General features: G+C 40.7%; 1 protein-coding gene across 1 annotated transcript in view; it reads right to left on the bottom strand.

Annotated features, from left to right (window-relative positions):
* RYR2 (ryanodine receptor 2) overlaps positions 1–27,346 on the bottom strand; it is a 535,670-nt gene that overhangs the window by 347,431 nt on the left and 160,893 nt on the right. The window contains exon 2 of the mRNA XM_039850351.1: positions 25,032–25,151. Coding sequence (XP_039706285.1) covers positions 25,032–25,151 — 120 coding nt within the window. The remainder of the gene's footprint in view (positions 1–25,031; positions 25,152–27,346) is intronic.

The following is a 27,346-nucleotide window of genomic DNA, read 5'->3' as shown; positions in this document are numbered from 1 at the left end:
GACTTAATATTATAAAAAGATTAAACGATGAAACAATAGACTCTTCACACACAAATATTTTTAAATAATGCTAGATTATGAGCATTGATTAAGTCATTGACCAATCTGTCACTAACCAACCTAAACTAAGTATTGGAAAAAAACATAAAATTGTGTAATGTATGTTTAACAGGCACATGGATCACCTCTAGTTCAGGTACAGTAAAATTTAAATTTTGTGATAGGATACAAGGCATCACTAGTTTAATTTTTGGCATGGTAAATTAGATGATCAGATAATAATGAAAATGGCATTTAATCCTATTAGCTACTGCATGATGACTCAACAGTCCAGTCTTACTAAATATTTTAAGTTTCTCTTCTCAGTTTAGTTGTGAGTCATTAGTTTCCTCATTAACATACTTGCTCTTCTGCTGATCAGCACAGCATTAGTAAAACAGTAGTTAAGAAGAAAGTTTTCATTTATTTCTAACATTTCCTCTAGATTATGACCGAAGTTTACAAATCGAGCCCAAATCAACATCTTCTAGGCCCTTACAATTTTATTGATAAAGTATCATATATTCAAAAGAATGTATGTAAAGAAATGCACGTTTTAAAATAAATGAACACCATGAATCCACCAAGCAGGTTAAAAAAACGCATCATGGGTAATTCTGAAGGTCCTGTGTCCCTCCACCCGACAACGTTCCTTGGACTTCTTTATCACACATCTGTGTACACCTACACGACACTGCTGTATAGATTTGCTGGGTTTTGCCCTTTACATAACTATAAAGTCAGTATTCTTTTTGGTGGTGCGATATTAGATTTATGAGATTCATCCATGTTTACCTGAATACCCGTAGCTCATCCATTTTTACTGCTATAGAGTCATCCACCGTATAACTGTAGTTCAGTTTAGTCAGTCTGATATTTTTCAAATTTTTCTTATCCATAATGTGGCAACAAATATCCTTACATGTTTCCCTGTGCATGTGTGCAAAAACCTCACTTGGAGGTGTATCTAAGCATGAAAATCCTCAATGATAGTGTATGTACATCTTCAAGTCTACTGAATAATTACCATTTTCCAGTGCATATTCCTACCAGAAATGGACAAAATTCCTATTGCTCCACATTCTCACCAACAATACTACCAAACTGAAATACTTCGTTGTTCTTTTAATTTTTATTTCCCCAATTAATAATGAGGTTGATAACATTTTCCTACTATAATAGTCATTTGAATTTCCTCTTCTGTGAAATGTCTATTCATGTGTATCTCTCGCTTTTTTGTTTCGTTATTTGTTGTTCTCATATCGACTGACAGGAACTCTGTATTCTGGATACTTCTAGGTCTTCAATTTTACGTTTTGGTATACAAGAAACCAAACAATAAAATTGGGTTTTCCTTTGACAGTCAAATTTTTTGTTTTGTTCTGTTGATAAAAGTGCATATCTCTTTAGTAATTCATATTATTTCCTTTTTTATTATCTCTATATATAACAATAATATGTATATATAACAATAATATGTGTATATATATGTGTGTATGTATATGTATATGTATGTGTGTGTGTGTGTGTGTGTGTGTGTGTGTATATATATATAAATAAATAAATACCAAGAGAACTTTCATGATTTTATTTTGAAAACTTGACCCAAATACCCCACATCTAGAAATGGAAGATGGAATAAGATAACAGCCAAGTGAGCTTAAAGGTACATAAAAATCTATTCGTAAGTAGCCTTTGAAACAGACAGCCCAAGTGACAGCCCACACACACATCCATCTCCTTGGCACTGAGTTTATGCACAGAATAATCAGAGTGAAGATTTTTCTCCTGCCTTAGCAGCAATGTATATAGTGCTTCACATATTTTCAGTGTACTTTACATACTTTACATGGTACTCAAAACAGTTGTGATGGATGGGAAAAGGAATTATTATTGCCACTTCAGCACTGAGACAATAAGGAGATGAAGGGACTTGCCCAAAACAGGACGAGCTTAGCGGCAACACCGCACTGCCTTCCAAGGTAAGGAATGAAGCTGCCAGAGCAGGGAGATGGCACTTTTCAAAGCCTGACTCATCTGTGTAGTCGGCTTGTGGCCACTGCTTACGGAAGGATCGTGTTGTGCCCAGAAAGAATTCTACTGTAAAGCGAGCTCCGTGGGAGGGAAACAGAACCAGAGGACAGTCCTCTGTCGTCCTCCTATGCCACTCGTCCCCTCCTGAGCCAGATGTTCCCCAAATACAAATCTCTTACCCTTCACAGGAGATTCACACGCACCAGTAAAACATGGCGGCAGCGGTGGGAATTACTGAAGTTTCTGATAAGCAGGAATATCAGGCTAGACAAAAGATGCTTGGCTTTAGTCCTGTGAGTCTATATTCCCCGGCAATACGCTAACCACGCAAAGCAGAGCTCGCTCCTACTGTATTTGAGCCACCACTGAGGCAGTCCTAAAAACTGGATGAAACCTCTATACACGATATGATTGCAAAGACTATTGTAATTTATATGATTGGCAGAAAAAAGTAAGGAATAGGTACCTATGTATATTTAATAGCATAAATGCATAGAGTTTTCAGGTAATGTGACACAGCTATTCTTTTTAAAATTAGATTTAAAAGGACAACCACAGAGCCACTTTCATATGACTATGCATATGAAGAATTTTAATTATTAAAGAATTACATTCTTTAGCTCTTAATATACTGATATTCATATAAGTTAGGGGTAACTTTTGAATTTTGTACCAGTAAACATATTACCTATTCAAAAAGGATACGATTCAAAAACTCTTACGTCTTATATCAAAATTAACTCCATGAAGATTAAGAACATAAGAAAACTATGAAAGTACTAAAAGAAACATCAATAGATATTTTATAAATTATGGGGTATGAAAGAACTTTTTAAAGACCTTTCCAAAGGCAGAAATATAATGAACAAAACTGATAGATTATACTAAATACATTTTAAAACTTCAATGTAATGAAAACACTATAACCAAAGCAATCTGTTAGCAAGAAAACTGGAAATTTTTATATACACATGGTAGTATGTGTGTATAAAAGACAGCTATATATCAAAACACACACACACACACACACACAACTACTCTAATAGAAAAACAAGCAAAGGATATAAACACGGCATTCACACACACACACAGCAAATATGGGAGTAGTTGAGGAAGTATGATTTTTCTAAAATAGAAACCTTTTGCCTTTCAGATTAGCAGACTTCTTATTTTAAATTTAAATGCTGAAGTGGATAGGCAATGGGAAAACAGATGCTAATAAACACAGTTCATGGGACTCTAAATTATCTAAATTATCTGGAGAGTAATATGGCAATAAATATCAAAATCCCTAAAAAGTACATGCCTTTATCTAGGAATTCATTCTAAGGAAATAATTGAGCATCCAATATGTGGATGTTCACTACAGTATTGTTTACAATACCCAAAAAGTTGAAAACAAACACGCATATAAATGACAGAACTGGGATTTTAACTGTAGGGCTTCTGATCAGTTTAGACTCCATTCTCTCAGCCTAACGGCCTTCCTGTTATTTCCTAACCTTGTAGCAAATAACAATAAAAAAAAAAAACAGGTACATTCTGAAGGAGACGTCTCGCTGACCAATCCATAGCAAAGGAAAAAGTGGCAGAATCGGGGACACTTGGAACCAATACAATTAAGCTGCCCTCGGAACGCAGCGATGTGGAGACAGTGAGACTTGTGTTCCAGGTTCCCCTAGAATCTTCTGGTAAATCGACAATCTCGGCCCAAATTCCCAGAGCTCTCTCGGTTGCGGCACACGACTGTCGCGTTACAACGACGCACTGTCTACCACATCGAGAAGCTGTGCTGGGCTATAAAGCTGGTGGTAAAGGGAAGTCGAACATATCAACGTTTCTTACTTTTAACTCAGTGTTTATTAGCTGGACCGCTGATAAGTTTATGAATTCGTAAAATAACAGAAAAGTTTATGAGCAGAAACTTGAGGCTTAGTATTTTACAGATGCGCCTTAGTACAGATGTGCCGTGACTTAACAATGGGGTTATGTCCCCAATAAACCCACTGTAAGCTGAAAATACTGTAAGCTGAAAGTATATTCATACACCTAACCTACCCAGCATCCTGGCATAGCCTACGCGGTACCCCATAGAATGTCAGCTGTTGACTCTTGTGGTTGCGGGGTGACGGGTTGCTGCGCTTGCCCCGCCACGAGCCTCACTATAGAATCCTGTGTGCATATCACTTGCCTGGGGAAAGACTATAATTCAAACTTCGAAATATGTTCTCCTCGAATCGCCTTCACACCACCGTAAAGCCAAAAAATCATAAGTAGAACCATCATAAGTCGGGGATCATAGGTGTTACCAATTATCATTAAAAATTTCATGGGTTAAATAAAAACATATTCCAAGACTACATTTCAATTCATACTTCAATTAATGACGCCTGTGCTGGAATGGCGTGAGCCAGTTTGTTGTTCAAAGGACGTGAGGACAACGCCACCAGCAAGGGGACGCGCTCTGGCCGAGATCATCTTCAGGATGACGGGCCTTAACAGGCGACGTTCCTGGTCCTACCAAGTGCATTTTACCTCTTGACAAACTATCTGAGGCAATAACTAGATGGCTTTTGTCTTCTGTCATCGAGAAGACACAAAAGTCATCAGACTGTGTTTTATCAAGCTCGTTACTAAGAAATCGGTGCTGTTCAATAATATCAGGGAAAAAAGATTCTAAATAAGAAAACTTTTAGCTGTAACAGGAAGCTCTGTTTTCCGTAAAGGGGGCTACCTGACTTTTTAAACACATATCACCTATGTGGAAGCTCCGAAATTATCGGGATTACAGATTCTTTCAGACAACGAAGGGTAATATCCTCTCTACCATCCACGAAATGGAGTTACTACACCATGCTCATGCCAGCTCTTTCGTCTTCAATTCTTTAATAGTGTGCTACAAACGATATTTATAACTCTCATGAAAACATAAAAAACTACATACTCTGCTACTAAATATTTGCAGCCTCGAGTTTTACGAGTGATAAGAGGTGGGTATTCAGCTGAGGAAGATCCCAGATGAGTATAAGGTAAAGAATAGCACAGGTACTTTTTCAGTTTCTAAGCATAATTTGAACTACAAGATTATAATTTTTTAAAATCTGTTAAATATTTGGTCCAATGTATGGGTGTTTAGACTACGTGGCAATTGGTCACTACGAAGTTAGCGTATATTTACGTTGAAGCCACGTGTCACAAACAATAGTCACCACTTCCTGTAACCACTACGACACATCCGCTTCCCCCACTTGGCGAACGGTATCAATTCTGCTTCACAAACATTGAGCGAGTCCTCACTATGCACAAGAAACTCTACTTTGTCATGAAATTCACTTCAATTATTACAAGACAGTTACTAAGACTTGGTTACACCTTGGACTGATTTGCAGAAAAGTCTCACTGATGCCATGATGTCCTCAGCACTGAGGGAGGAAAGCCGGGACTCTCCAGCAAGCTCATCCCGTTTATTTTATCAGAACTGTGGAAAAGCCACAGGGATCGCTGCTGGCATCGGTGACTTCTCTACCGTCATTATGATGACGTGAGGACAAACTGCACGAGTATTATCAGGAAAAGTAGGAGAGAAGAGCTTTGCCCGACTCGGCACAGCAGACCTCCCTGACTGAGTCAAACACCTGGTCCCTGAGAAGTCTGCGGGGGAGCAGGGCTTTACTCAGCCCGTCAGCAACGTCAGCAACGAGGGTACTGTTTGGGCCCCTCCCATTTTTCGAGCTAGGAAATACCAAAAGTAGCACACGCCTATATGCCAACTGTGATGCAAAAGGAAGTAGGGCTTATGCCAGACAGGCATGTTTAAAACACTAAGGGGATACAGAAAACCAGGAAACCATAATAGTCATCAAAGGAGAAACATATTGACAAAATTAACCAGATTCCCAACCAGAGAACTGCAAATGGCTCTGTTAGTTACCACTTAAACCTCTCAACCAAAACAATAGATCTCTCAAACGTTCACCTTACACCTTATCGTATTGACTGAACGACCCTCAGCAGGCCTCCTCTGTTACGGCCACGGCAATGAAATGCCATTGTTAGGTGCCTTCTCCAAATCCGAACAGAAAGTGCAAACGCTGGCCTAGAATCTGGGTCCCAGAGTGGAGAGCAGCGCGGCCTCTCCTCCGCCCTGCCGACGGGAATGCCACGAGCCAGCCACGTTCTTCGATTGGAGAAATAAAAATGAGGGGTGGCATCTCAGGCAGGGAAAGTATCTTCCAAACATCATTCCAGGTTGAAACTGTGGTTCATGCTCTCCATCCTAGCAATTTAAAACACATTATGCATTTGTCAGCAGCTCCGGGATCCACGGCCCTTGGCATAATTAAAACCCATTAGTTTGGTTCACAGCATAATGGTGCCACATGTGCCATGAAAACACATTCTCCTAAAAGCCCCCTCGGAGGACAGAAAACATCCACAACCTACAACAAAATGTTCGCACACATGTCAGAGTATAAAACTTCAGTAGCAGACGGCATGACTCACCATTCAGGGAGACGACACTTAGATCCGGCCAGATTGAACTGTCATCTCTGAACTAACGGAGGAGAGAAAGTATCTCTCCTCAGACCCAGAAGTCCCCACAGCAAAGGTCATCGCCGTGCTGACAGTTTCTATTACAAAGTCCTGAGGGAAGGCGCACAAAGACCGAGCCTCGTGATCTTATTCCGCATCATTTCTTCTCTTTATTAACCTCTGCGACTTAAATCTTATACTTTTCTTCTGTACTCAAATAAGGCAAGTTTCATCCTAGCTCCTTTCTCTCTAGCAAAAGGTCACCTTCTGGGAGCCAAAGTCGGGTGAAGACACTCTAACCAATGACAACTGTTAATTCTACCAGCAGAATAAAGAGGAGGAAATAGAAAACTCCATAGCCTTTCAAAATGTAAGCTAACACTAATTCTGAGTTTAGAGCAAGGCCTACGTAGATGTATGCAGGAAAAAAAAAAAAACTCTAAGAACTGCACTTCAAGTGCTCATGATTTCACCAAGAAAAACACCTCTGAGCACATTTCTATAAATGAGGAATCATTTCTCAAAGGCACACATATGACACAAAAGATAATAGTGAATCTTACAAAAATATTTTTTTTTGTAGAAAACTTAGCCTCATTCACCCTATTATGTTGCTGCAAGTGGCCGATGGAAGCCCCCAGGGAAAACGGAATAAAGGTAACAAAGCCAAGGTTAAGAATTTTGGTTCCCTAAGATCAGGAGAATTTGAAAACAAAAGCAAGACAAGTGTCTTCCAGTCACACATTATATCTGTAAAGCCGAGAACAATGGTTCTTAGTTTTTTTGTTGTCATTGTTGTTGTTTTGGTTGTGATTTTCTTTTGGTTACAGAACTCATTGTTAATCTGATGGAAAATGTGTATGTTCCTAATTATCAACACCACTTGGGTTGTGTTGAGGACCCAACAGCACTGTGGGTCCTCACAGGATGATCACAGTCCCTGTAGGAAAGCACGCACACGCGCTCCTGACCCGTCCTCCTTGGCGCCATCAGCAGGATGCCTTCCTCCAAGGTGACAGTCGACAACGAAGATGTGTGTCGGGGTCAAGGGATGCATGGATGGTTACCACAGGGAACTTGACTGGTTAAGGGATCTGTGCAGCTTGCTCGTGAAGGAGCACATGATTCAGACACATCAGGGGTATCATCCTAATGTATAAAAAACATGTAAAGAAGAAGCTTGGCCTTTTAAAGGAAGACAATTACTAAACTTAGAGAATGCCCTCATATGTTACGAATGGTCCTTTACAGTGAAATTCTCACTGTGCACTCCAGAATACTTTCTTAAAACTTATAGACTTCAAAATTGAAGTTAATGTTGATATCTAAGGGTGGCTGTGTTCCTTCAAGCTTATTCTGAATCAAGCCATCCCTTTATACTCCCGGTTTGGTGCAATTCTACTAAAAATGTTTTTAAACTGTTTGAAATAGTTATTCTTGGTGTTTGGAAGTGTGCTGAAGTCTTCAAGTCGAACGAACACCCACCATGACCTTACTTTTTTGTAGGTGGGCGATTATAAAAATGGCGGATGGTGATTTTAATTTTCATGGAAGTTATTACTCTGTCAAACACACAGAGTCTTCCACCTCATCTGTCTCCGCAGTGTGATGGGGGAGAAAATAAACATCACCCCGGCCTCTCCCTCCGGTTCTGTAAATCCACGCATCGGCCTCGGGGCTCATGTCGTGCCTGTCTTTTTCCTTTATAAATCAATCTCTTCTCCCTCTCAAGTGTTTCTGTTTCTGGGATAAAGTTTGCTATTAGTTCCGCATTTCTTTCTTCTCCCGCACAGAAATATGACTATAATTACATCTTTACTTTTATCATTCGTATTTTTGACAACTGTTTTGTTCTTTTTACATTCCTTGACTTTTTCCAAATACATTCAGCTGTTAAATAATTTCCAAAACTGTGGTTTTATTTTTGTATTCATCATGTGCTCTTCAACTTTTGCAGTGACAAAATAGTTACCATTAAAATTAAACTGTATAAGTATTTACATTTCAGTATGGCTTTGTGCATTATTAAATGCACAGTCCATTCTTCCAGTTTATTAGACAATAAGGATTCTGAAAAAGATAGATATTCTTAGAAGCAAAAAAAAAAAAAAAAAAAAACTGTCTGCTTTGCTTAGTCATTCTCCCCTGATCTACCTCTAAATGGGGTGCATGACCTGAGTCCCCTTCCTTCCCATGACTCCACATGCCCCTGGATGAATGTCACTGAAACCTGTGGTCTTAAACGCCATAGTAAACCCAATGACCGTCGAGTCTCTGTCGCCAGCCCTGACCTAGTCCCCCAGGTTAACATTAAGCTACTGTTGACATCTCTGCGTGCACGTCACAAACCCGGCACAGACGAGACAGAGCTCTTCCTATCAACGGCTTCCTTTTCCTGCACTTTCCACCCATCTTTCCCTCCTGAACGAACCCTCAAATCCAAAAATATTTGCTTCTTCTTTTTCCCTCACCTCTCAAATCCAACCCAACGAAGATTCTGACTCAAACTACTTCTATCGCCTTTACTGCCACCCAGTTGAAGCTACTGTCCTCTAACACATTTGCTAACAACCATCCGATAGCTTTACATTGAACTTAAAATGAAAACCGAGCCTTCCCGTAGCTTGCAAGGCCCCTGATGACCTGGCCCCTGGCCCCTCTGATCTCATCCCACATCACTTGTCCACCTCACCTGCTACACCCGACCCCGCGGGCCTCTTTCCATCCTCCGAACGGTCCACGCTCATTCTCACCTTAGAATCCCTGCACCGTTCCTCCTGTCCGCCCACAACGCTCCTTCCTCTGCACGTCCGAGGGCTGGCTCCTCCTGGTCACTCGGCATCAGAGAGGCCTTCTACCATCGCATCATCTACTGGAGACAGCCCGTCATTCACTGTCGCCTTACTTACTTTAATGCTCTCCACATCGTGTATCGCTAATTGTTAACTATTTATTTTCTGTCTTCGTCCATGAGAATGAAAGATCTACAAGCTGAGGAACTATGTGTCTCGGTCACTGCTCTATCCCCATGACCTTGGACATTGCTGAACACATAGTAGGCACCCAATAAAGCGTTTACTGAATGAACGAATTTAAAGAATTTATTTTAAACAAAAATCAAACTCTGAATTTCATGGCATTGATTTTTTTTCTTTTTATAGAAAGTTATCACATATGCTAAAAGAGCTGAATTAAACTTAACTAATTTTAGACAATTCTCATGAAATTTTAGCTAGTAAAGAAAATTAAAAATATTATATTACAATGTTTAAAATATTCCCTAAGTTATAGTGCCTCCAAATTCTACATAGTAATTATATATTCTAAATTACCGTATTTTCAGTAATTAATAGAAATGCAGCTAATCCATACCTCAATGTCTCTAAGTAATCTAAAACATCATATTTTATGTTTCTTCTGGCTGAAAGGATTTAATGTCAACTACTTGCAGATTTTACTGGCAATGAGAAGTAAACCACCAGGGCTTCCTTTCAAATTTTCTGGACCCCTTTGCCTTTTGCACCAACACGGATGCAATTTTTCATTACATTGTGTATAAGACGCCAGCGAGACGCCGTCCTCCCTCCTTCTGGCTTTTTCACTCCAATCTGGTTCTAAATGCTGTAAGTAGAGTTTCTAGAACAACATTTTCTTTAGGGCTCTCCACTGTCAAAACACACACACACACACGACACGCACACGTGCACGACGCACACGCACGCATGCACACACAAAAATGTGCACGCAATAATATTTCACTAACTCTTCTCAGAAAAACTGTGTGCTCCAGGTCAAACAGTTCTTAAAATTTCCAACACATAATTCAGCGGTTGCCAACCCGTGGGTCGGGGATCAGCGGTCATAAAAAGGAGTCGGTGAAAGGACCACACGTTCCAGCAGCACTGTCTGTATACCAACAATTTATATATCTTGAAACTGGATCTGTACGCATGCATGTGCGTATGCACACAAACACATATATATGCAATTGAATATACTACTTTAAATGCATTTGATTAATCAAATAAAACATTTTATTTAGATATGTAGCAATGTTTCTGAATTCATAGTGGTATTTTTAGTCATGTTTCATATTTTTAGTAGACACCAAATACATAACCACTATGATGTTGAAGACTTAAGTTTTTGACAGTAAAAGAGGCCTCCACATTGTAAGTTCCATTTCATTCATTAAACTCATAATACAAACACTCTGCTGCCGACCCGTGTGCCTCCCACTCCGAGCCATATCAACACAAACCGCCTTCGGAAATTGCCCTTAAAAAAGTCAGCTTCTCTGATCATCAGCCCATTATACACTTTAAACATTAGTGGGCTGTCAATTTTATACAACGAAGGTAAATCATTTTTACAGTTTAATTCGACTCACTCTTCTCTATACTCATCGAATGTTAAGCAAGTAAGAAAAAAGTATTAAAGATATTCTTTAAAGCCTCTATTACTTTACTCTGATAGGTTTGGAAATTGTTAATACTACTCTCATTAGCATCGATGAAAAATTACTTGAGGGTATCTAGCAACCAAAAATGGACTTTTAAACATAAATTGGAACACAATTTTTAGAACACAGGACTCATCGTTACTTATGTTTAGATATATAAGAAAAGCCATCATCATACCATAGCAGTAAATGTATTAATATTGATTTTAAACGATTTACTTACTACTTATTAACGTATTATTAATTTCGCATTATTCATGAGAAATAAAAATAGACGTTCAATGCAAGCAGTCAACTCCTTGAGTAAATAACAATGAAACATGTCCGATGTATATAAAAAGTCAATATTTTTAAAACCATATCTCAAAAGTTGACTCCATTCAAAAACTCTTTCAAATGTGTTGAATTATCCTTAGAAATTGACTAAACCTTAAAAGTGCAGCTCACATAGTGGGTAAGCTCTGTATTTTAAGAGGTGAATGTATTATTATATTTCTGTGTTTGCCTGAAGATAAATACATCTCATTTTCATTCCCTTCCGAGAGGCTGACTTACTCTGTGTATCAATACTAACTGATCATCATCCTAACCAGTAATAATAAAAATAATAATAATAAACAGTAAAAACCACTGGTTATATTTACTGTGCATCTACAAAGGACATTGTTCAAGGCACTTTTTATTTATCTCATATAATCATTATAATAATACCATAAGATAAGTACAATTATCTCCCACATTGTGTAATTGAAGATACTGAGAAACAGGTACTCTGCTAATAATGGTTCACATACCTGTGTCACATGCGTATAAATATCATTTTGGTATTTTTAATGCTATTAAATTGATTCTCTTTGTTAAACAAGGCAAACTCAAAACTTTAATCTTTTTTTATGGGAGCTATTTATAGAATCTATTTTCTATTTTTTATTATTTTAATATCCTCTGGGGTTTTTTGGTAGATACAATGCTAGCAAACAGAAACTATATAAAAACATTACATAATTCTGAAACATTATATTCAGGTTAACACGTCTTAAAATGGTGTCTCTCTTTTCAAAACATTAGCTTAACATTGGCAATACATACTCAGCGATGAAGCTATTATTCTCCACAAATTCTGACCTCTTTGTATATGTTTATGTCCAACAAGTTTATTAGAATCTCTGCTATTACGTGCGTGCTTGCCCAACGAATACACTCTTTTTTATTCTGTCTTCTCCTCCTGTCTGTCAATAAGACTGACATCTTCACCAGCGGTCTCACGCATCTTTTGTTACATTTGGTTCCACGTGTCTTGTCATTCCAGGTGGTATTTTGAAAATCTTTTTCTTTAAATTTTCTAGTTGGTCATTGCTAGAATATAGCAATGTTATATTCCAGTAGACAATCAATTGTCTATATGCATCGATCGTTTGGGTTCATTTACAATCCGGCCCCAACACTGCCACCACCTGTATGACTTTGAGCAAGCCACAACAAATTACTTCATTCATTCAGAAAACTAAGATTGAGCCAGGGGATCTTTAAAAACCTTCGTCATTCTGAATTTCCTCAACTATGTTATATACACGTAGAACAGCATGTCACATTCTGTCCTGCCCATGACTCCACGTGGTTCCTTCGGATTGTGCCCTTCTAAGCACTAGTAGTTTACCTAATCTGTAGTTTCGGCCCAAGTGGCAGAAGCACATACTACTTAAGGAATAGACATGTGACCTCAAATCTCCCGGCTCCCGCACGGATCAGACAGTTAGTTCTGAGCAATTAGCTGGAAGCAGAGATGACATCTTTCTCCCTGGGACCAAAGCACCAAAAAAAAAAAATAAAAGTTAGTCCTCCAAACTCTTTTCTTCCCCTGCCACGGTAATTAAAGCCATTCTCGATGCGAAGTGTCAGTCCCCTGGCTTCCTGAGTGGCCACCTGGAGCAGAGCCCCCTAACCAGTGTTAGACATGTAGCATATATGTGAATTTACTGTATATAAAGCCATTGAGATTTGGGAATTCATAGTTTTTCTTATAAAAGCATAATTTGGCCTACGTTGATCAACCCAGGACACAGCCTCCCACCCCCAGAGTGATGGGTTTGTTACAGTCAGTGAACCTGACGCACAATTATCACCCAAAGAACACAACTTGCATGAGAGTTCACTCTTAGTGCCGTGCATTCTACGGGTTTTGACAAACGTAGAATGACACGTATCCACCATCGCAGTATCACACAGAGTAGTTTCACTGCCCTAAAAATCGTCTGTGTTCCACCTGGTCAACCTTCCCTCCCCTAATCCCTGGTAACCATTGGCCTTTTTGCTGTCTCTACAGTTTTGTCTTTACCAGAATGTCACAGAGTTGGAATCATACAGTATGTAGCTTTTTTCAAATTGGTTTCTTTCTCTTAGTAATATGCATTTAAGATTCCTCCATATCTTCCCATTGTTTGTTTCTTTTTAGCAATGAGTATCAGTCCATTGTCTGGATGTATCACAGTTCATTTCTCCATCACCTACTGAAGAAGATTTTGGTTGCTTCCAAGTTTTGACAATTATCAGTAAAGCTGTTATAAACATCTGAGTGCAGGTTTTGCATGGATATAAATTTTCAACCATTTGGGTAAAAATCTTGGACGACAACTGCGGAATTGTATGGTAAGAGTATATTTGGTTTTACAAGAAACTGCCAAACTGTTTTGAGAGTGGCTGCACCATTTACATTTCCACCAAAAATGTGTGAGCGTTCCTGTGGCTCCGCATCCTCACCAGCACTTGATATTGTCAGTGTTTAGATTTCGCCATCTTTTGCTTATTTTTGTGAATACAAGACTGTTGAAATGAATGTGTCTGTACATATTTTTATGAGCCCATGTGCAAGAACTGGTCTAAGCCAGGTATATTTCTTGGAGTGAATTTTCTAGGTCCCAGATATGAACACCTTAAACATTGTTAGATGTAATCATATTGCTCTCCAAAGTGGTGCACCAATTTACAACCCTAACAGGAATGTATAAAAATTTCCACTGGCCCATATCTTTGCCACCATTTGACACTGCCAAATTTATCAGCTTTTGCCAATTCATGTACAAGAATTAGAATGTGACTTAAAAGCTGCACATCCCTTATTACTAACAATCTTGAGCCTTTTTCTAAATACTCGGAAGCCATTGAATTTTCTATGAATTACTTCTTCAAACCTTTTGAATATTTTTATACTTGAATATTCTTTCTTTCTTATTAATTGGTAGTTCTTTATATTTTTTATAGTAACATTTCATATGCAACTTTAAAAATATTTTCTCCTTATCTGAGGCTTGGTTTTTTTTTTATTTTAATGGTACTTGTTGACATCTAGAAGCCTTTCAATTCAATGTCGTCAAATATATACTTATTTTGCTTTGTGGTTTGTGTTTTACATTTTTTTTAAATCAGCTTCATGTATATGTAATTTAGTGCAATAAAACTTACCACTAATATGTATACAATTCAATGAGTTTTGATACTTATTTACTGTCACATAACTATCATCGCAATCATCAAATAGAACATTGCCTTCTATTTTTATGGAATGAAACATTTGCATGTCCCTGCAGTGAGGTCGCACCTCCTTCCCCGGCCATTGCGAACCACTGATCTGCTCTGTCACTGTAGCTTTGTCTTTCTACAATTTTCTATGAGTGGAGTCTTTCCACGTGCAGTCTGTCTTGCGGTCACTGTCCTTACTGCTCTTGAGTCGCATCTACGTTGTTGCACGGATTAATAGTGCATTCTCTTTATTGCTAAATAGTGTCTCTTTATCAGTTGATAGAAATTTGGGTTGTTTCCAGGTTCAGGCTATTATTAATAGAAGTGCTCCGAACACAAGTCCAAGACTTTGTGCAGAAACGCGTGTAAACAACGCCTGGGTAAATCACAGGGAGCAGACTGGTGTGTTGTATCATAAGTTTAGGCTTAACTCTGTAAGAAACCCAAATCGCTCCAAGTGACCACGCCACCTCTCGCTGCCATCGGCACTGCAGGCGCGCGGTGTGCTTGGTATGGTGAGTCTTCGATTTCGGTCATTTCAGTGGGTGTGCAGAGGTGTTGGTGAGCGCGATTTTTTCAAGAAAGGATACTTTAGAAGTAAAACGCATGTTGAGCATTTTAGAAATAATGCTGCCTGACCTATAATTTAATTTAAACAAAATAAGTAGAAACATAAAGTTCTTTATTACTTACTGTAAAATGATGTGTGAAATTGAAATATTTCTATGGCAAGAGAGTTGTGCTGCCCAAAAAAAAACTTAGCATGTTAGTCTGCATCGACTTTGTCAACAATTATTTATAGTTTTTAATTATTTTTCGGTAAAGCATGTGAACCTTTAAATTACGTATAAGCATACTAACAAAAATTTATTCTTTACATAAAGTAGTAAATTAATTATTACGGGAAATGCACTGTACTGAGTCCATTATCCGTCTATATCGGATTAGCATTATTGTAGTCACAGTACAAAAATTTACTCTGAAAACACTGAAGTCATTAAATTAATTCCTTGAAGCAGGAAGATATCTGTGCATTCTTTGCAAACTACAGTCATATATATATAATTTCCAAACAAACTGGTAAACTGTCAAAATAGATACATCAATATTAATTAAGTCATTGATCCAAAGAAGGAAAATTAGTTAAAATAAACAACACTTATTGATCATACTGATCATCTACTTCCTTCAAAATGAGTTATGTACCTAAAATACAAGAGATGTTGTCTCTGCCTGCAGGTGCTTTCAAGATTATTATCTCTTAATAATTTCAAAAAGCAAACATAACATAAAGGGACATGTGATTTAGTAGCAAGATGCACAGTAGAAAGAATTTATTTTGCTTAATATACAAACAGAGAGAGAGGGAGGGAAGCAGAGAGAGACAGAGTTCCTTTTCCAGGGAGAAGGGGGTGCAGAGAAATGTAGCAGGGCTTCACAAAGGCGGCAGATTCGACAGCTGCCTAAAGCGAGATCGTGCAAGGGTGTTCCAGGAAGAGAAAGAACAGCACATTCGAAGGCACGGCATCTTGCAGTACACTCAGTCGGGCTGGACCGCTCATACCTCCACGGAAGCCTATGCATCATCTAAATGCACAGATCAGCAAGCAGTGACAAAGGTTCACTCCGTGACCAAACTCTAGCCAGGTGCCTCTGAACCTTCTTCTCGACTAGGCCTCAACCTTGGTCTCTAAAAACTAGATTCAACACAAACAATTTTGTCCACCCCGCTTCCCTCCTCCACATTAAGAGCCTTACACACTAACCTAGTTTCCAACAGCTCTAGGTCACGGCCCTGGGATGACACATCTCCCCCTCGCCCTCTTAAAGGGCCTGAGAAAATTCAAGGCTGCCAAAAGAATTGACAGTGAGTTCGAGCCAACAGCCGAGGTCTGCCGGCCACCCTCCCTTAGAGCACTTACTAAAAGGCCTTAAGACTGTGAACCCTTCACTGGCCTTTGAGACGCACGTCTCTCTCCTACAGCTAGAGCATCTTCTCCAAGGTTCTGAATGCCACCTTTTGAAATGGCATCGTCAGGCAAGATGGCGCCTCCTCTCAGTCTCTGTGGGACGGTGGATCCCAACATCCACAACTGCTAGCTGGCAGATACAGCTGGACGAAGCGGCACTTACACTGACCAACCCTCGGGAATTTTTCACGTCCCTGGCTGTGCTGGGACCCTGCATGCCCTCCCTGCTCCCTCATGCTCCCTTTAAAACACCCAGTCTCTGTGCAAATCCAGGTCGAGCCAGTTCACACTCAGCTCTCCTCCCGACTACAACAGGGCATCACTGATTAAACCTGTCCTGACTCTCTTGACCAGTCTGGTTTTATCTTTGATAGTGGTAGAGTATGAAATAATGCCATCCACTGTTTTAAAGCTTCCAGGAGCAATCTTTATCTTTCAAATATAGCCATGCTGGCTGCATGGCATGTTAACGCCTACCCCGCTCCCAATGGGACACCTGGGGATTCCCAGTCACGGACAAATGCTTCTTCTCCCGTTCCATTGTCCTTATCCTTCTTATGCAATGCTTCCTGCCACATCGCACTATTTACCTATATTCATATTTCACTCATTTACTTTCTCATTCATTCATATGGCAAACACATTCGTTAACTTATTAATTACCATCCGTCAAGGAGTCTGCTCGAATGCCATGTGTCTACCTCCCTATGCCTTCACTAGCAGCTTCAGCCAGAAGTATTCCCTTTCTCAACTTGAGGATAAGGTGAGTCCATTTAACCTGCGGGCAAAAATTTTTTTCTTCTATCGTATCTTTGATTATCACGACTACTGTATTTGCTATAGCTTCTCCTTTGGAAATATAATATTTTCCATATGTTATGTCAGGGGTAGACATTGACAGTCCATGGGCCAAACTTGGCCCGCTGCCTGTTTCTGTACAGCCCACGAGCTAAGAGCGGCTGTTACATTTTTTAATGGTTAAAAAAAAAAAATCGCGAGAAAAATAAAAAATATTTTATAACACGAAAATCCTAAATTCAGCTTTCGGTGTCCATAGACACGGTTTTAGGGAGCACAGCCACGCTCACTGGTTTGCATATGGTCTGTGGCTGTTTTCATGTCAATGTCAATGTCAACATCAGAGTCGAGTAGTCAAAACAAAAAACACACGGCCCTCAAAACCTAAAGTACGTGGTATTCAGCAATTTACGGAAACAGCGCGCCCGCCCCGTGTTAGACCACCACGAGCTGCATCCGTGTTCACTCCCGCGACGGTTAACGCCACACTCAGATCGAGAAAGCAAGACAGGCGGCAGGAGCCGCTGTGCTTTACGTCGTTTACGGGCATCTGCTCAGTTCAGCTCTGAGCATCCGAACCGGCCGCTTCTCCTTCCCTGACACCTCGTTCTGCTACGTCAGCACAACAAATGCGCCACCATCGAAGTCACACCTCCTGCCCGATCTTCCGCCACCACCCCTACCTCTGCACACGCCCAGGGTGCTTCAGCCGTGAGGACCACAGCCGGCGGAACGTAAGGGGTCCGCACCGGCCCCCTCCTCCTGGTGTCCGGGCCACCGGCGTGAGTCTGAACCGATGCGACAGAGTGGCGGGAGGTACGAGAAGACGGCTGCTCGGTGTGCCCCTTAGCACGGCCCCGTCGGGGCAGACAGGTTACAGGGACTCAAGCGGCTGCCGCTCTTCCTTCAGTGTTAGAGGTAAACTCCAGGCAGCTTTTTCTCCAACTGCTTCCATCTGCCTTATAATCAGTGGATATCGCTCCCAGATTTTAGATCGGACTGTTTTTCACTCCTGGATGTCAATGTTTTCTTAAGTTTTCATTTTATGTCAAGAAACATAACGGAAAGTCAGAAGCTCACCTTTCCCAACTATGAGAATTATTTTAAATCCTTAAAATAGTCCAAGAATGAGACTTTAGCGCATAAGACAAAGTATCGAAGTTGTCTTATTCTGGTATTCTGTAAAGTGCTTCCCACTTTGGGGGTTCCAATTCTGTCACGTTTGTCATTTTGTACTACCACCTCTCCCTAACTGAGGAGCATTCAAATTGCTGAGTAGCAAAATGAAAGGATATTTAAGACACTAAGAAGAAACATTCCCACATGACTTGTAATTCAACAAACAGTTCCATTCCGATCAAAGTAATATTCTGCCAAAGATCGTGAGACATTCTCTCATAATTCTGTGTCCTACCAGAACTTTAAGCATGCAATCATTTATTCTTTATGTACTGGACATTCATTCAACATCAGGATATTTCCTTTCTGTCATACCTACCATCTACTTTTTCCTCTCAAAGTATTGGCAAATAAACAATAAATTATATAACTAAGACAAGGATTTCGAGAAACAAATCTGGTCATTTATGTTCTTTTCCTTTCACGTTGTCTTTCTTTTTCCAAAATTCTGTGAAAGTCACAATGAATAAAGTAAAAAGAACAGCAAAACAACAGTCTTGTTATTTTGTCCTATAATTATGATTTATTATTTCAATTAAATTTTAGGGGAAACATTGAAAAATAAAAATCTGTTGTTTAAAATGGTTCTTAAACTTTATTTTTAAAGTGATTCCTTCCTACATCATTCGGCATTTATCTTATACTGACATTTTTATTATTCAAAATTTCTCACTTGAATAAGAAGAGCAGTTCATCTAGAATCTCACAACTATTATGCATCATTAATATCCTAATGCATTATTTATGGTGGTGAATAACATTCTGAAATGAGAAGACTCTGCAGATAAAATATCACTCTATCATGTTCCATTATAGGAAGAAATACTTTTAATTAAAGTGATACCACAGAAATCAGAAGAAGTGGAAAAAGCTCTTGATATCGTTCTATCCCAAGGCTCAACTTCCTCTTCGGAAGCCTGATAAAACTCAGGTCTCGTTTACACACACGGTGGACGTGGACCAGTCTCAGAAACACAGAATCGCTGAAGCGCTGGGCTGAAACCGATCTTAAAGGCCCTCTCGCTTTCTCTGTCCGAACACCAGAAAACTCTGCTTGCAGCACTAAGGTCATTAAATGAGGGTCCTTTTTTCAATGAATGTTCTTATTTGAGGGACTATTTTATGACTATTGATAAATAATTTGCCTAAGAGTATTATTGGTCTCCTTTCTAACTTAATGTAAACTTGAGTTTATATGTATGTATGTATGTATGTGGGGGTGGTGCCAAGTATCATACATATGTGTGTGTATGTATGTATGTGTGTATGTATGTATACACATATAAATACATACATACATACATACACAAAAGGTATCGATACATTGATACAGCTATTTTATGGATTTCACTCATAATCCATTTTTTTGTAGTTTTCTTCACAGATTTCTTTGGGGTTCTTAGATATATAACCAAATCATCTGCAACTAGAGGTAGCTTTACCTCTTCATGTCCAAACTTAAGTCGCTTACGTCTAATTACATTGACTCTTACCTCCAACACACATGGCACAGCAGAGACAATGAACTTCCTCTTTAACTTATACCTGATTCTACCTACTAGTGTTCCCTGTAAATAGGTGCTGAATTTTGAACTGAAGTGTGTGTGTGTGAGAGAGAGAGAGAGAAATAGTAAAGAGCTATCCTTCAATTCCTGTTTTATTATTTTTGAAACATAAATAGAGCTTGAATTTTGTCAAGTGACTTTTCTCTATCCTCAGAGATGTCCAAAGGACTTTTCTCCTTAGCTCCACTAATATGAATTATATTAATGTATTTTTTTGGTACTGAGCCACTCCTGGATTCTTGGAATAAATCTCACTTGGCCATAATGTACGTTTTAATGCAATTAAATAAATATTTTATTTCAGATTTCTGTATCAATATTTATAAGTGAAACTGATCTATAATTTTCCAAAATAATTAAGATTTTGTAATCCGTGTTGTACTTACTTGACATAATGACTTGGGGAGCTTCCCCCTTTTGCTCTGGGATAATTTAAGCAGCAAAGTTGAGGAGGAGTTATCTAACTCTACGTTTCTCAGGAAACTCTCTTACTACCTCATTTATTTTATAATTAGTGTGTGCAGACTTTCTGCAGTAAACTTCGTTTTTCTGGAAAATGATACATTTCATGAAGCTTTTCAAATCCACTTGCATATAATTGAGCGAAAAGTCTCTTAGAATTTAATTTCCTCTGTTTTGATCATTATCCCTCTCCTACCTTTTTATAACTTCTAACATTTGGGTATGTGACCTTTCTCTCATTTCTTGACTAATTAGTGGTTTGTGTATTTTTTTTTTTCAAAAAACAAATATTTTAATTAACTCATTAATTTTCATCTTTATTAATTCCATGCTGTTGCTTTCTTTGGTTTACTTTGTTACTCTTTTACAGGTTTTTATCCGATGGCTATTTTACTCATTTCTTTTTCCGTTTTTATTAATTTATGCATTTAATGTTAAAAATTTTCTTCTGATAACTCCCTTAGTTATATCTCATATATTCTAAAAAATCATGTTTTCATTTTCACTATACTTAAGGAATTCTTCAATTTTATTTGATATTTCCCCTTTGACCCAAAATTTATTTTAAATAGTGTGCTTTGTAATTTTCAGGTAGAAGAAAGTTTTGTGGTTTTTTTTTGGTGGGGGGACTTTTTAAAAATTAATTTCTAGTCTTATTCTATTATAGTCATCTTTGTATTATTGCTACTCTTTGGCATTTACTGAGGTTCTCCTTGTAGCCTAAAATGTGGTTGATATTCTTTAATGTTATATGTGAACCTTTTAAAAATGTGTACTCTATTTCTGAGGTTCAGCTCTTGACAAAAGTCTCTATAAGATGAACCTCACACTCAGCATTTCGCTTATTTTTTCTAGTTGAAATGTGTTCCATTATTATTAGATAGTTCTATTATTATTATTAGTTCTATTATTAATGTAATATACATACTAAAAAGAGAGAGAAATAAAGAGCAGAATCGTGCTTGCAGGCAATAAAGGCACAGCAGATGACAGGGAAGAGTCGGGTGGCTTCCCTGTGTCCTCACCGAAGGCAGGCGGTCAGCACAGCCCTGCAGCTTCGCAGCTCGAGAACGACCAGCTCTGTGTCACCTAGTACTCAAACGTGGCCTTTATTTAGGAATCTGTGGGCTCCGCTTCCGTCCCCCACTTTGACCTGACCGTTCTCCATCCTTTGCCCGCCTCCCCCACACTCAATCCAGAGCCGATCCCCAGCAAGGGACCCTCGGGCAGAGCTTTGTCCAGAGGAGCCCGTCTTGGGTCCATGGTCCAAGATGGCTCCAGAAATATCCACCCCTGCCACGCCTCCCGTGCTCCCGCCTGGTCTGGGCTGCTGTTTTCATGACGGTTCACCGTGCTTTCTTCCCCCGACTTCCTCCTACACTCCTGCTGATGCCACATGTGGGCGAATTTGGCATCCAGTTTTTTTAGAGATTACTCTGTCTGTGGGTTTGAGGCTTGCCATCTTCACCGCACTCTCTGTTTTTACGTGAAGATTCAAAGAATTTAAAAACTATTCTTCCATGATGATTCTCATTTCTCCTTAAACTTTTAATAATAACAAGGTGGGTCTGTCTGAACATGACTAGTTACTGAGGGGAAAAGCCCGATTTCTCAATTCTAAAACTTAAAAACAAAAATGAAAAGCCATTCATATAAAGAGTACACAGTGACTATCTGTAAGTATGAATTATGAATAAATAATTGAAACACATCCTCTGATTTAATGTTTACCTTTTCTGCAGGAAAATCTAAGCTGGAATTACACGCCATTCTCTTTCAGGCTGACATCAGCCTGAATAAACATCCCACGAGCACGAAACAGTCTTCTGAAAAAGTCAGTCCTGCTTTTGATTAAAAGATTCTGTAGCTTAAGACACTTCTGGGATCATTTCCAGGAACACATATATAATTTACAGTGACTGACTACTCACTGCCAACCATAATTCTGTTCTCCTAACCTTTATAAAATGCAGGAGACACCAATTTGAGATAAAAAAAAAAAAGGCCACCTCCCATTTCCTACCAATAAAAGTCAAATCCAGATACATCTACATAAAACACATCTATACGCAGGCTTATGTATTTTAAGCATAAACTGAAATCTAGAGTTGTGACTGTTATTATAGAAAATTAAAAGTGTATTTTATAAAAAAATCTAATTGGCCTAAGACTAGTGGTTCCCTTTCAAATTTAATAATCCACTACATTTTACGGATCACCTACTATTCAAGACACTATTTGGTTCTAAGAAATAAAATAAGTGAGGTACACTCTGGTCCTCCGGGAATTCAGAAGCTGCTGTGAGTATGTGAGTACACGCACGTGTGTGTTCAGGGAGAGGAGACGGCACATACGATACTGAAGGAGGCCCGACTGGCAATGTAATAGACGTATTTAAAAAACACTCAAAAAGTACAGGGAGGAGAACTGAGGGTGTTTGGGGAAAAGCAACGTGGAAGGAGGTCTGTAAGGCACAGTTTAAGGAACAAGCAGCATTTCAGCAGGCAGGAAAGTCCAGGACAGGCACATGGAGACATGAGAAAAACCTGAAGAGTAGGGGACTGTCAAGTAACCTGAATGAGGGGAAAAACAGAACATCTATGTCATGTGGACTTAAAAAAGCAGTTCAGACTGGTTGACTGGACTTCGATTGCTGTGGCATTCTCTGCTTGATCGGCAATCTCAGTATCTCATCCCACGTGCCGATCTTCAGAAAATGAGATGGCATGACGACAACGAAAATGGCTGAAATGGTCAGCTTGCTAGGTCATCGGGGACCCCTAGACAGCCACGTCCCCCTGCCTGCAGTGAGGCAGTGAGCACAGATGCCGGCCCGCTTCGGTGTCGTGCTGGCCACACGGTACGCCTACTACACAACTGGGAGCATCCTGTTCAGTGCTGGAAACCAGCCCTCACGGTAACGGGCCAAGAGAACAGCAGCTGTGACGGTGTTCGGTGTCACGTGCAAATTCAAAGACCAGCTAACGAAAAGGCCTGCCGGCTCTAACCAGTACGAGAGACCAGAAACCACGGGGAAAGGGCTCCATGCTAAAACACTGAGTATTTTCTTCTCAAGAAGAGTATTTTCATAGCTGACAGCACAGCACGTTTTGTAAGAAGAATGCTCAACACTTGCCAAATTAAGCATAAATCTAAGCAGGGCTAGAAATGCACTGTTACACTGTCACTTGGCACTAAATTCTTATCACATACATATAACATGTTATATGTATATATAACATAATATCATATAATATAACATACATATATATACGTTGTTCAATACTATTTCACAGAATAACCTAAGAGGCATGTGGCATAAGACAAGAGCCGGGGACTCGGAGCCCCAGCGCGGAGCTGTGCATGTGACCAGCCCGTGTGAGTGCTGCCGCTCCCGACCACACCGAGTGTTCGCACCGGGCCTGACGCCGTGCAGCGTGCATCCCCGACCCGCGCAGCGGGTGCTACCGCGATAGCTGCCGCGCTCTTATTGTGACAGTCAGACGAGATCGAGCCTGTCACAGCGCTCTGTAAAAGAAACCGCTACGCAAAAAGTCATGAAGTTGACTGTTTTCTAATTGATTTCCTCCCCTCGACACTGTCGTCCCCTCTCCTTCCCTTATTCTATACAATCCGATGTAGCGGCACATCCCGTGCACCCCCAAAGCACATTCCCAAGCCCCCGACCACGTGTTCCCGCCCCCACGGCTTCTGGCCTGAAGATCCATCAGTGCATCAGACTCCCGCAGACACCTCGCCCCTGGTCCCCCTGCTCCCTCAAATCCTCTGATCCACATGAGCCCCAGAGCAATCTTCTAAACCCCTAATATTTATCTAGGCATCGCGCACCTGCTCCAACGGCTTCCTGCATGCCAGGACGAAGTCTCACCTCCTCCGTGACCTGGTCCCTTTGAGACCCCCATCTGCTATCGCGAGGCCCTCCGTTAATGGCCCTGCAGCTGCCGTGTCCTCCTGGCTGTTCCTTAAACACTCTGCACCCACCTTTCTAACTAGGGGCCCTGAGTCACCTGGTCCTTCTTTCCAGAACATTCAAGAACTTAGTACTGCTCACTCCTTCACTTCATTCCCTTCCATTTAAATGTCACTGGTGCGGAAAGCCCTACCCTCGACACCGTCTGTGACAGGGCGCGTCCCTGCCTCATCCCTCTCTACCCTGTTACTCGGCTTGTCTTTGTAGCCCGTAGTTCTGGAATGCTATCCCTTACTCACGCGCTTCCTTTTCCACCGGATATGAACATCACGGGGCAAGGACTCTGTCTATTCTTGTTAACATCATATCTGAGTTATGTGCAAGCGTAGGGGGCTCGGTGATAAACCCGCTTAACGAACAGTAAAAGCATTCTCCGTGTCCACTTCGTGAACGTGTTCCGCAGAAAGCAGCGGAGTGCCCACAACGACGACAGTGCCGCGGGCGAAGCCTGAGCATCGCGTCACCTCGAGGCTTTTCCCTACCTTGGAATTTGAAGTGGACTCCAAGAAGCAGAGCCTGTTGCCAAAGCCCTCTGCCGCCAGACACAGCTTCTGCTGCTCCTTGTGGACAGTGGCGGTGCACTGCAGGACCACCTCGTCATCCTGCAGAGGGAGAGACAGAGGGGACAGTGAGACGTGGCTGCGCCGGCTGGTCTGAATCAGATCTAGAAAACATTTTAGTGTGTTTTAAAACTCAGAGAAAAATGTAAAACCGGTAATCCAAAAACAAAAAAACCCACAGAGACGATTGGGAGAGCGCTTCTATTTGCAAATTTAAAAAAGGTCACTGGGTGGGAGGAGAGCGGTGTTTATTGTCATTGGAGACAATCACGAGTTTCCTCGCTGTCATTACCGATCCCGAGGCAACCGGAGTGGAGAATGGTAAAATAGAATTTCACGTTAGCATTGTCTTAATCGCCAAAATTACCAAGAAATTATCTGGCATTCTCCTAGGACGGCATGTACCATCAAGAATGGAACTGATTCTAATAGCAGGCGCACGCTTCCTTTCAAAACTAACGCAGGAAAACAGGTCAATAACGGAACTTCTGGGTTCAGATCAACCGGAAGAGTCATCTTGGCTCGACCACACGTTGGCACTTGATCGTATTTGAAATGCTCCCGGTTGCTTAAAAATGACTTGTTAGTCCAAGCCTCTGAAATCCAACACTGGTTTCCAATCAGTTAATTAAGCCAGATTACAGGAAGATTTTACAAGGGAAAGATGGCCAGTGGGATGACAGTATTGGCAGCATGAAGACCGCCAGAAGCAGGGGCGTGAACGTCAGCAGCCGCGGGAGGCCCGTCCTGGCTCTGCCGTGCCAGGTCAGGTGATCTCAGGAGACGGTCCGAGTCTCTCACCGTCAGGTGAGACAACGGCACCGAACAGACAGTAAGGAAGAAACACCGTTATCATTTTTTTAAGAAAGTGTCTCACTTTAACAGGTTTTAAGTGGCAAATTCCTAAAAAAAGTCTAATCATTTATATTTCAAGGTTTCGACTTCAAAGAAACAAGTCATTTAAAGGAGTAAAGGAATAAATATATTCACTGACTCTTTTCATTAGAATCAGAGGGAAAAGGGATACACAGAAGACCCCAGAAGACCCTCTCACGTAGAATAGCAGAGCGGAGATGATGAGAATGTGATAAATATTCAAAAGCGGAGAGCAAGCTCTTTTGGTAAACCGGAAGGATATATCAACTGGAAAAGAACAGCTCTCGTGTGCATTCGGAACCCTTATCACTCTACATGTTTGCTTTACTTCCCCTGTGGCCGCAGCAATACCTAACAGCGCACAGGACCAGTCACAGGTGAAGTCTGGCCTCTTAGCCATTACCTCCCTACTGTCCCTCCAGGGGCTCATTAATATCTCTAGTGAGCATTTCATTGTTACATTTAAAAAGTCACCGACTAAAAAACAAAAAGGCATTATTTTCATATAATGAGTATAATGAGTGCATCTGAATATTAATTCATGTTCTGCATGACTTATGGCTATAATAAAAAATAACGAGGTACTTTTTGCTGATATAACCTGCAAGATCAAAGATACATTGTGTTTTTCGAATAGGTGGCATGACCACAAAGAGCACAGTGTGCGACGGGCTCAGCCAGCTCCTTGGCCCGGCCCGGCCTTCGCCATCTCATCCCACGTCCCCAGGGACTCACTTAGCGTGCAAACGACAGTCCTAGGTAAGAAGCCCCTTTGGATGCTGCAGGCTAGGTGGATAATTTAATAAAGTTACACTAACGTACCAATTGAGAACACGAGAATACAGCATGGCGTAGGGCAGGGAGAAAGGCGGGAACTACTGGAAGGAAAAGAAGCCACCACCACGTTCACAAAACGCAGCGTGCGCCAGTCCCGCGTTAATCCACTGAATCCACACGACACTCCGTAATGCAAAGATTACCCACACGTGTCGATGAAGAAAACGGGGTCCACAGAACTTCCTACTCACAGAGAGCTGATCGTACCGACTGTCAGGCGCTGATTACCAACCCGATTGGTCTGAATCAATCTAGGAGCCCCACACTGCTCCTAGAGGCGCGACTGCTCCTGCATCTGTCATCTGGAGAAGCTTGTCTCCGTCTCTGACATGCATCCTACCGCCTGCAGGGCCTGGCGAAAAAGCAGATTCTGACTCTGGGTCTTGGGTGGGGCTGACTCTGCACCTGTAACAAGTGCCTGAGTACAAGGGATCCAGAAGGGGAGACGGGGGAGACGTGGATCCCAGGAGATAAGAATGGTCTCTCACGAGTGTGGAGCAGCTGACTCAGCAGAATGTGGACGT

The sequence above is a fragment of the Pteropus medius genome, unplaced genomic scaffold (assembly GCF_902729225.1).
Source record: "Pteropus medius unplaced genomic scaffold, Ma_sr-lr_union100, whole genome shotgun sequence".
NCBI lineage: Eukaryota > Metazoa > Chordata > Mammalia > Chiroptera > Pteropodidae > Pteropus > Pteropus medius.
The sequence above is the reverse complement of the archived record's forward strand: the minus strand, read 5'-3'. Positions and strand labels throughout refer to the sequence as shown.